The sequence below is a fragment of the Lepus europaeus genome, chromosome X (genome assembly GCF_033115175.1).
Source record: "Lepus europaeus isolate LE1 chromosome X, mLepTim1.pri, whole genome shotgun sequence".
Taxonomy (NCBI): Eukaryota; Metazoa; Chordata; class Mammalia; order Lagomorpha; family Leporidae; genus Lepus; species Lepus europaeus.
This window is the reverse complement of record NC_084850.1, coordinates 18,086,969-18,098,491: the sequence shown is the minus strand read 5'-3', so window position 1 is coordinate 18,098,491 and position 11,523 is coordinate 18,086,969. Positions and strand designations below refer to the sequence as shown.

Below are 11,523 nucleotides of genomic sequence, written 5' to 3'. Positions count from 1 at the left end.
ACTCTGGAGGCGAAGAGACTGGGACTCGCGCGGCGAGCGGCGAGGATCGAGCTTGCCTATTACCCGCTGGTCGCGAGCCGGCCTCGCCACTTGGGGCAGCCCAGGCGAGAGGCCGGTACCCAGGGAGCCTCCTGGCTCCGCGGTTCTGCGCTCTCGGGGAGAGGAGGGGTGCCCGGGACAGGATTGGCAAACTCCGCCCTCCACTTATTATTTAGCTTATTTTTCTTTGTGCGCTCCTGCTAGTTTGTTAAACCAGATCTAGTCCCAGAGTCTTTTCTCCTCCCTTCTGCTCTCTCCTCCTTCCCCCCTCTTTCCCCCCCACCCCACCCGCTCCTTCTTCTTCCCCTCCTCCCTCCTATCCCTCTGCAGGAGACTCTTGCGGCTACGGAAAGTTGCAGCCCCTGGTAGCGCCTTGGGGTTCTGTCGGCAGCGTCCAACGGCCGCCACCCCTCTCCTACTACGGCACTTCGGAGAGCTTCGCCGGCACCCTCGGTCACTTCAGCCGGATCGCCAGTGCCCAGAACGCCCCACCCATGACGATGCTGCTGGACGGAGGCCCGCAGTTCCCCGGGCTAGGAGTGGGCAGCTTCGGTGCGCCGCGCCACCACGAGATGCCCAACCGTGAGTCGGCCGGCATGGGACTGAATCCCTTCGGGGACTCAACCCACGCAGCGGCCGCCGCTGCTGCCGCAGCTGCCTTCAAGCTGAGCCCGGCAGCGGCTCACGATCTCTCTTCGGGCCAGAGCTCGGCGTTCACGCCGCAGGGTTCAGGCTATGCCAACGCCCTCGGCCACCACCACCACCACCATCACCATCATCACCACGCCAGCCAGGTGCCCAGCTACGGAGGCGCTGCCTCTGCCGCCTTCAACTCCACGCGCGACTTTCTGTTCCGCCAGCGCAGCTCTGGGCTTAGCGAGGCGGCCTCGGGTGGTGGGCAGCACGGGCTCTTCGCTGGCTCGGCAAGCAGCCTACACGCTCCAGCTGGCATTCCTGAGCCCCCTGGCTACTTGCTGTTTCCCGGGCTGCACGAGCAAGGCGCCGGGCACCCGTCGCCCACGGGGCACGTGGACAACAACCAGGTCCATTTGGGGCTGCGCGGGGATCTCTTTGGCCGTGCTGACCCGTACCGTCCGGTGGCCAGCCCGCGTGCGGACCCGTACGCCGCCAGCGCGCAGTTCCCGAACTACAGCCCCATGAACATGAACATGGGCGTGAACGTGGCGGCCCACCATGGGCCAGGCGCCTTCTTCCGTTATATGCGGCAGCCCATCAAGCAGGAGCTGTCGTGCAAGTGGATCGACGAGGCTCAGCTGAGCCGACCCAAGAAGAGCTGTGACCGGACCTTCAGCACCATGCACGAGCTGGTGACGCATGTCACCATGGAGCATGTGGGGGGCCCGGAGCAGAACAACCATGTCTGCTACTGGGAGGAGTGCCCCCGCGAGGGCAAGTCCTTTAAGGCGAAGTACAAACTGGTGAACCATATCCGAGTCCACACGGGCGAGAAGCCCTTCCCGTGCCCTTTCCCGGGCTGCGGGAAGATCTTTGCCCGCTCTGAGAACCTCAAGATCCACAAGAGGACCCACACAGGTAAGGAGGAAGGCAGTCGGGCGCGGAGTTCATCAGGGGCGCCGGGCCACGGAGTGGACTTGAAGTGCGAGGGAGAAGGGGTGGTGGCCAAGAAGAGGGGCGGCGCCCCGCTGAGGTCGATCGGAAAAGAAGCGCTGTCAGTGCCCTTCCAACCTCTCGCCCTCCCCTCCCCGAAGTGCTGTTCCCCAGTCCTAACTTCCTGGGCAGACGGCTCTGCGGTCTCAGGAACTAATTGGGACCTTCTCGAGCCCAAGAACAAACTGGCGCCGCCTCTTTTTGTCTCCCTTTCTAGGTTACTGTGAAGGGACTCCGAATGTGTTGAGAGCGTATTGCTTACAAGCGACTTAGCTCTCGGCACACATTCGAGGAAGGCAACCATAGAAATGCTAATGAAAACTAACTTTCCGCTTACTTCCGCTCTTTTTTACACTTGATTGGCACATCTCCTAATTAAATGACTGATACTTTTGTCAAACTATTTTTATTTGGAGTTTCAGGTTCAATTCAGTGTTCCGGGAGGAAAGCTAAAGTATAGAAAAGGCACCACAGTTTCGTAGTTTGTTCAGAACATTTTGTAAAACTGTCTGGATCGCCTGGATTTATATGGTTTTCTCTTTTCGAACATTAAGTGCGACTATCTAGGCTTTTTAATAGTGGCCTTAGCAAAACCGCTGCATTTGAAAGAGGCAAATTAAAAGGTACAAAGGGGCTGATCAGGAATGTCCCGTCCCGGGCCCATTGTCCCGCCTGGCTCGGTTACATCGCCGAGGTGGCGGCAGAACTGGCCCGCGCGGTGGGATCCCCGGGCCGGCTGGGGAGGAACCACAACTTTGGGGAAACTTTGGAGGCGCGAGGCGCTTTGCAGTCCTGAGGAAACAAAGGGATGATCAGGTTTGGGGCCGGCCCTGCCCCCCCCAACCCCCCCCCCCCCCCCGTCCCGGACCACCACTCCCCAACCCTGCGAACTCAACAAGCGCTCTCCATTTTTCTCCAGGGAAAAGAGATGCGGCAGCCGCCCCCAGCCGGCGCTCCCTCTCTGGGAAGACCGCCGAGCGCCCAGTCTCCCGCTGCTCCACTCTGGGAAGCTCCTGGCCCTAACTGTATTTTCCTCCCCTTTGCGTTTTTGCTTTTGCAGGTGAAAAACCGTTCAAATGTGAATTTGAAGGCTGTGACAGACGCTTTGCCAACAGCAGCGATCGCAAGAAGCACATGCATGTGCATACTTCGGATAAGCCCTATATCTGCAAAGTGTGCGACAAGTCCTACACGCACCCGAGCTCCCTGCGCAAACACATGAAGGTAATTACCTCTTTATTAGCGGTCGGCGGTTTGTAAATACTCGGCCCGACACCGGGCGGCGGAACGGAAGCGCCCGCGCGGGCAACCCTCTATCCTCCACGTTAAATCCGATTTGCTCCAGCGGTGACACCTTGAACCCATTTTTGGGAACCCGGAGGGTGGGGCGAGAGAGAACAGAGTTGGGAGGAGGAGGTGGGGACGCAGGGAACAATCGGTTGTTTACTAGGAAGCTCTAGCCGAGTTCGCCTGGGCTTGAGGCTTCCACGCTCAGCCCGCGGTGGGAACAGACAGCACTGAACCCGAGGGTGGATGCTTCGTTCGCCCTCTGGCTTCTGATAAAACAATAGGGCCGAGGAGCGCGTTCTGATTCCGCACGTTTGTCTTAAGACTTCCGCAGCGCCCAGCCCCCCTGTGCCACCCTTCTCTCTACCTGCTTTCCGAAGCCGAAACTGGCTTGGCAAAACCTGGGCCCGGAGTGACTATTTCACAGAGCCCCACAAAATAGCTGCTTATCCCGCTCTATCCGCGGAGAAAGCATTTTTAAAGTGGCATGACTAAAACGGAGTACTTTATTCCTTTGCCATATTGCCAGTCTTGGGACCGAAACTGGGTTTTGTCGAATGTGTCCGGGTTTTCTAGACATTGCTAATATGGAAATTTTTTTAAAAAAACGCATCGCATCTTTTTAAGTGGGTCACTGGGCGGTCTTGCTCGTAGAGTGCTCGAATTGTGCTCTTGTTTTTGCTTGTACATTGCCAGTTGGAATTATATTCATTATAATATATACATGTTAATTTTAGGTTCATGAATCTCAAGGGTCAGATTCCTCCCCTGCTGCCAGTTCAGGCTATGAATCTTCCACTCCACCCGCTATAGCTTCTGCAAACAGTAAAGATACCACTAAAACCCCTTCTGCAGTTCAAACTAGCACCAGCCACAACCCTGGACTTCCTCCCAATTTTAACGAATGGTACGTCTGAGGACAAACACAAACACAAACCCTGTTAACCTTAGAACGGACTAAATGCATTTTTAAAAGGAAACTGAGACCAATGAGATGGAAATGGAGTTTTAATGCAAGAGACCATATATAGGGCTACATCTTGGTAATTGTAATTGTCCAGGAAGGTTTTGGGCAAAATCCAAAAGTAGCTGTGCCCTTTTCTCAGGATCAGAAAATGTTTTGGCATTTGAAGGATTTTTTTTTTTTTTACAGAATCTTGTCACTGCTTTTTCTTCCCCTTCCTCTTGCTTTCTGCGCATCCCATTCCTAAACTCCTTCAATTCATTTTAACACTTGTCCTGTTTCTTGAGAGGAAGTTATAGAAGGCTTGATGGTGGTGGTGATGTTACACTGATGGAAATTCTTCGCCTTAGTGGTGATTGTTTAAACTCTCACAGTCTTAAACCGTGCCAAAGTCCTGTTATGTCTTGAACTTTTCCTCAAAGCATTACACTTGTGAATGTATTTTTGTCTAATGGGGTCGAAACTGTTGTTCAGTATTTTTTCAGGCTGAGGATGTGATGTTACTCTACACAGATTGTGACATTTAGTATACGATTGCCTTTTGTAATAACTTTTTTTTTGTAAATACATATCCATTGATGCCATATTTATCGTTTGTAATTTAATTATTGCTACAAGTGCCGGGAACTGAACAATATTTATGGATAAATGTTTTCTAACAAATTCTGTACAGCTTTTGATTATAACTGCTTTAGCATTAAAAATTTATTGTTTTGAAAAAGGAACACAATTTACAATTTTTGAACCACTGACTCCTTTCTCTTGTTTTGTAACAGCCTCCTTGTACAAAGAGGCGACGTGAGCAAATTGAATCTTGTTTGTTGGTATTTATAACTCACGCAGATCTCTTTTTTAATTATTAAATTATTTTTCTATTACAGTATAGATTCCTTACAGTGTCAGTGTCCATCTGGGAAGACCCTCATTTCTTTATCTCTAGCTCAGATGGTTGTTTAACTGCGAGTTTAAATGTGTTTGTCCTGGATTTTCGGCATGCAAATCAAATATTACTGATCAATTCAGTTAGTGGCCATGACATCTCAATCTTGTACTTCAAAGAGTGAGAAGCTGGATTTAATCATCCCTGCCCTACATATATAAACATAAGGTAACCTAACGAGTTTTATGTCCCTTAGTTCTTTATTACCTTACATAAAAATGAAAATTGCGGCAGGATGCATGTCTGTCTATTCTATCTAGAGGTCACCCATACACCTATATATGTTTGTATCTATGACTTATCTAATCTGCCTATCAAATCTGTCTAGCTATCTATATATTTTCAAATGATAGCATATGTCTGCAACAGTGGTGAATGAGCAAGGCCAGTTGAGCAGTACTTATGCTTAAAGTGCTTCTTAAAAGAACCATAGTCCATTCAAATTTTGGAAGGCAAAGGCTGATTTGTTTTCTGTATATAGTTCTATTCATAATTGCCACAATTATTCATAACATTTATATAGCGGTGTAATAACTGCAACAGTTCTGAAATACTGTGGAAAGAAAAACATTTGCAAAATATGTATTTTTAAAGTTCATGATTTGTAGGCAAAGATATTAAGAGCATTGTTTCCATTAAAATCAATAACAATGAAAAATGGTTGTTTGCTTTGTGATAAAATGTTAACAATCCATTTGATCTTCAGTGAAGCAACTCCTTTGGACAAACAGTTCTTTTACAGTGGTTATATGGAAAAGAAACTGATTACTATTTGTGGGGGTTGGAGTGGGTAGAGTAATGAGACTTTTTTTATTAGGGTGCTGTTTATTATTTGAGAGCCCAATCTCTGCATGAATGACAGAAAAGTGGAGATAAGGAATTGTAAAGTATTTAGAAATGTGATGAATAGGCTTAAGTACCTCTTTCTCTTTAAGGGGCAGTGCTCTAGGTTTTTTGGTGGCAGTCAATTTGGTATTATATATAATCATTTTCAATTCTAGAACTTTGTTTATTGTTCCTTTTGAAGAAATAAAGTCTTGGCACATTTTATTTATGTTATAACATTTTTGTATTTCGTGCCCCATGTTCAAATAAATCAACCTAATATTGAAATGCTTAGAACTTTTGATGATTAAAAGAAACTTTGATTCCCTGGATACAGTTGAACCGATCTATTTTAAGTTATGTGTTGATCTTTGTCAACAGATAATTATTGACAGTTTCTAATTGCAAGTTGCTTTGGAGGTGACTTTTTTGTTAGTGGAGAATGGAGTCTTTTCCATTTTTTTCTCCACCAATATAAACCCGAATTCCAAGAACAGAGATTGGGATGGCTACACGTGTGATTTTGAGCAGGTAACCTGGTCAGTCTACCACTCTCAACCCAGACATTCCAGTCTTGACCTTGACATTGAGGGTGCTGTACTAGATTTCTGTGTGGGGATTTTTCCTGCACTTAAAACTAGAGACACTTCTAAATGCTCAAAAAATTCTCAGAAAGCATATACTCGTAAGACTGGCTCAAAATGTGTACCACTTTTAAGTCTAAATAGTGTTTTCTTCTGACATGTGCAGGGAATTTCCAGTTTTTCTATTTTCTTTGTACCCCCAGTCCCTTGTAACCTAACCTTGAAGTACAGTGATGGATTGGGTGCAAGATTCACTTAGAAACATGCTTTGCTCAAATTTAATATCTCCTTAGGGGATAAAGAAGAGTTGTGTTTTTGTTTTCAGTGGTTTTGAAATTATCCTACTGTAAAATTTTAGGGGAATGTATTATTTATGACCTAAGAGTGGAAGATGTCAATTGATACAAAAGCTCTACCCCTCCACTGGTTAGCTCTAATTTGGGTGCGGCATATCTGAAAATTTTATCCTCTTCATTGTCTTCTGTGGCAAAGAAAACTACTCATTTGGGTAGAAAACTTTTTCTTTTTTATAGATTTTCTTAATATAATCTGGCTCTGCAAATACACATTTATATTCTTGAATTTTCAGTCAATAACCTTAGTCTCCCCTACACACACACACATGCAAAAGAGAAATAATAAATGCTTAAGCCAGAAGTTCAGGCTAGGTTCTTGGTAATCTACTTGTTATTTTCCTTGTTGCACTTGGTAAAAGCTTTGTTTAAAGTCCACTGGCTTTTCCGAAATGGAAAATTTAGCGCGGGAAGATAACCACTGTTTGGTGGGGAAGAGGAACACGGCCATTCCCACGCAAGACAAGTCTGGCCTTCCTCCAGTTTGGAAGGTTCAAGAGCAGGACCCGGGCTGCTCAGGGCAAGGCGGGGAGGGTGGAGACCAATGAGCTCACAATGCCTCCCCAGAAAGTTGGATGTCTGCTGGACTCATTCGCCCCTCCTCCCCCCCTCCGCCTGATCTCTGGTGCTTCGATCCTGGCTCCTTCTTGTCCCTCCTATAAGAAATTCCACTCCCACAAACGAGAGTAAGTCTAGCGGCCTGTTCAACACAAGAGTTAGAGCAAGACGTCCTCCTGGCACCTCGGGTGGTTTTCTCTTGACGGGCCTCTGCCTCTCAAAGCCTAATTCTCCAGTCGGGCTTTAGCCAGGCGTCTCGGAAGTCATGGCTCCCACGGGACTGTCCTGGCCCCTGGTCGGGGCGCCCAGGGTCCCTGTCCACACCAAGCTGCTTCAAGTCCTGGCCGAGGCCCGGGCCAGGGGGAGGGGACCTCATTTCCTAGGGTCAATTCTCTCGCGGTTTCTGCCCGCTGACCCTTTGACCTCCACCTACAGGGCCCTTGGCGGCCGTAAGCCGGCGGTCGCCCGGGCTCCGAGGACGCTTCGCGCCCCATCGCCTCCCGGCCTCATTAGGCCGGCGGGGCTGTAAAGCAGGAATCAGCCGCTGCCTAATCCGGACCTGGGGTCAATACGAGCCCAAACAATGGTGAGCTTCGAAGGCCACTGCGCAGCACTGGCCACAAACTTTGTGTTCAATTCATTTTTCTAAAGCAGCGAGTGTGGGGGAGGAGGATGGCGTAGGGAGGGTGCTATTCGTCCACTCCAAGGCCGCTCGGGGCTCCTGGTGCTCACTCAGTGGCCGTGCCCTCGCGGTCTCCTCGCAGCACCTAAGGAGGAGGGGGCGACGAGGCCGTGTTCCCGGTTGGCGGCCTCCGTAGGGCTCCGAGCTCCGGCCCGAATGAGGCCGCCCCTGCGCCGGGAGCCCACTTTGAAGTGGGTTTTTAGCGCGCACGTGTGAGAGTCGGGCCAGGGCCTGCTCTGGGACCCGCTGGGAGGAAAGAGGAGGCTCGGGCCCGGGCCCCAACCCCCCTACACTCCCCGTGGCTCCGGCCTTTTCAAGCCGCGGCTGGGGGCCCGTAGGCCTCCCCCACCCGCCCCCACTGCCGCGCCGTGCGCAGGCGCACAGCCGGCAGCCGTCGAGTCGGATTTTGCGGCGAGGGGGTGGGGGTAGAGTTGAAAGCGGCTTGGCGGCGCTCGGGTCTCTGCTGAGCCGGGAGGGAGGGAGAGGAGATGAGAGGGCTGCAGAAAGGGGGATTGGTTTTGGGGCGGCTCTCGAGTCGCGAACATGGCGGCCGGATGAGAACCCCCCCGCAGAGCGCGGTGAAGCGCCGACCGCGGGCTGCCCAGCAGTTGTGTGGTTTAAACTCCCTGGCTCCTCGGCTCTGGGCGCCTCGTGCGGGAGGGCAGCTCCTGACAGTGCGACGCAAAACTGTGCCGAGATAGAAGCGACGAAGTTCTTCCCGTGCACTCTGCTGGGAGGTTGGCGTTCCCCGATGGGGGTTGCGGTTCCCGGGAGTCCTGAACAGAAAACCTGCCCAAGGCCGCCTCATTCTCCCTGCCCGACTTAAGCATTTCTCCTTGGCTCTTGGATAGGGGCTGCTCTTGCGCATTGTGTCACAGTCGGGATTCCACAGCACCTTGGACTCCCTAAAAATGCACAACGGAGGACACTGTGTTCTCTTCCCAGGGCAGTGGTGACTCCGTGAGGAGGGCAATACTAACCACCATTTCTAAATAAATTGTCCTGGTCTGTCAACAGACATTGCGAGTTCAAGCCTTACACATCGCCCAGGCCCCGTTTTCTGCACATCTCATTTAAACGTGAGCGTATGAAAACTCAGCTTGTGTGGGTGTGTGGGTGTGTGTATGAGTGCGCGCGCGCACGCACGCCACAACAGCTGCTGTACTTGCGTTAAGGGAAAGAAAGCAAGCCACAATCCCGAAAACTTTTGTTCAGTTTTTGCTTAACTGCCTGGATACCGGCTTACGAAAACAACCCTGGGGGCTCTGAGATCTCGAGCTCGTGTTTTCTCCGCAGAAAAATTCTTCGGATTCTCCTTAGGCTGAGAAAAATGTAAGAGGAAAAGGTGTCGTTATTGACCCCTCAGCCCCTCTAGGAAAAGCAGCAGCGCAAACTCTTCCAGGTTGCCTCTTGGTGGAGACCAACAGTCAAGGCGGCGCTCTTGGGGTTGCCCAGTGACAAGCGTTTGGGCTCCTGAAGGTGTGGGGCAGTTCCTGAGGGCCACCTTGTGATGGGCCCCAGGTGGGTGGGCAGGTCATTAGCAAGATTGGCCCTGATGGGGGGAAATCTGCAAAACAGTGTCTTTATTTTCAGAGAACAATTCATGGGGTTGTCTTTCCTCCTTTTCAGTGCACAAAGAAGACGGCTTTGGAGCAAGAATTTGGACTATGCATTTAAGTTGTCGCGCTTTGCATTGGAAACCCCTGGGCAATTAAAATAAGCATGCCCCATAGTATTTTCTGTCCTTTTCTTATGTGCGATTCCTGCAAGTCAAAGGGGCTGGAGCCTCTGCAGCGGTTTGGAAACTTGTTTTGAAATTGCCACCAAACCTATTTTTCTTTTTCTTTTCCTGTGGGTGAAGTTTCCTTCCCAGGCCCAATCACTACAACCCCCCCCCCCCCACACACACACACACACACTGGAATAGTCTATTGACATCTTTGGACAGATCAAAAGAAGTAAACGGTGCCTGTTGTGTACTTTCTTTTTCTCCATGTTGTAGTTTGAACCCTGAGGTTTGAGCGTTTTCCTGCCTAAATCTCCTGGTACCAAAAGCGCGCGGGGCTGGAGTGGGGGTGGAGGTGTTCATTAATTTGAAAAAAGTCCTAGCCAGTACTTAGCGGGGCTTGGCCCTTTAAGAATGATAGAACTCAGAATCTTTCTCTTACATTGACTTCAAAATCAAATGAAAATGCATTGGCAAAGTGTTTCCCCTGGATACCCGCGGTGCTCTGGGCCATTTGATATGGTAAAGCGGGTTGATTTTCATAGGAATTGGGTGAATGGAATTTCTCCAAAACTGGGCAAATGATAAATTAGTAGAGCTCTTCTATTTATTGGAATGATGATTTCAAAGGGCACTACTTTTCTCACCGAGCTGTGATTTCCATCATAACTATTGAAATATACAGCTTGAGAAACACTAAGTTTCCAGAAAGCATTTGAATGGGGGTGGTCAGAGACCTTTGGCTACTAGCAACTATTAGTAGGAGTGTAACTTTGAATATTGGGAAAACTCATTGCAGAAAAAATCTGTTAAAACTAAAGAAAATGTCTTCGTTTAAGAAGCATCCAGCTAACCAGCAGTTTTGTGTATTTTTCATCTTACGAGAATTCAACCTGTTTACTGATGGACACAATGAAATGTAAGCTTTCCAGTAACTATCAAAGTAGCTTTCACCAGATGGCAAGTTTATGTTTGATCTCTCCAGCAGGGTGTATATGTTATCTAATGTACTTTATTAAAATATAACCTGTATGAAGAACCACTTGAATTTAAGGTGTTAAAAATAAGTGAATCCGTGATGTTTCCTTTCAAGCAACCTAGCCATGTAACATTTTGTGACATTTTTCTAAGAAAAAAAAGTAGCCTATTTTGACCTATCTGCAGTTCACTTTTTGTTTTTTTGCCAGTGTTGTCCTGCTTGGTATCCGGGACAGTCTCTAATTCCTGATGAAGAACTTGATACTGACGTTGGTATGCAGCAGCCTGCCCTCCATAACACTACCTATCCTAAATGCAGGGTTAATGCCGAACCTACTGTGCAAGAAATGATTTACTGATGAGGTTTCAAAGAAAACCACATCAATTTGGATGTCTGTTACCTTGAAGTGATCATTTTAAGAGTAGTAGCTTCTTCCCTAGGTATAAAAAGACTATTTTCTTCTTTGGGTGTATTTCATTCTGTGTTGAGCAGTCATTTGTGAAATGAAAAAGCAAAAAGTTTCCCCTCCAATTTAGTATTTATACATGGGAAGATGGAGGCGAAGTCTGGCCTAATTCATAACCCATTATGCCTCGTGTTGACCTTATTGAAAATCTTTCTCCAGTGTCTGCATTGCACATGTAGAATTAAAGAATTTAAAAATAGAAACATGGATGCTTGTTTTGTTAATTTCATATGTTTATATTGAAGTATCAGTACCCAGGATCCCTACAATTGTTGTGTGACTTAAATAAAACCATTTAAATTAGTCTTGTGATTATTGTTTCATTATACTAACAACTATAGCCCATAAATAACCTAGATTAACCTGTTGAATTGGGACAATTTATATTTGACTCACATTTTTCATGGCATAGCTGGGCTTTTTCACTGAGTAATAAAATTGGTGGTGGTCAGGGCGGGGGTGGGTACTACCCACAGTGAACAAACGCCAAC

The 11,523-nt window shown here is 48.5% G+C and overlaps 1 protein-coding gene across 2 annotated transcripts; it reads left to right on the top strand.

The window, feature by feature from the left end:
- Positions 1–533: 533 nt before the first annotated feature.
- On the top strand, positions 534–10,924 carry ZIC3 (Zic family member 3). 2 transcript variants are annotated; one of them, XM_062184083.1, is made up of 3 exons: positions 534–1,593; positions 2,729–2,892; positions 10,775–10,924. In XM_062184083.1, the coding sequence occupies exons 1-3, from the start codon at positions 534–536 to the stop codon at positions 10,922–10,924; spliced, it is 1,374 nt and encodes a 457-aa protein (XP_062040067.1). The 2 variants fall into 2 exon arrangements, with proteins under 2 accessions (XP_062040067.1, XP_062040065.1); XM_062184081.1 differs by lacking the exon at positions 10,775–10,924 and adding an exon at positions 3,693–3,872.
- Positions 10,925–11,523: the final 599 nt, after the last annotated feature.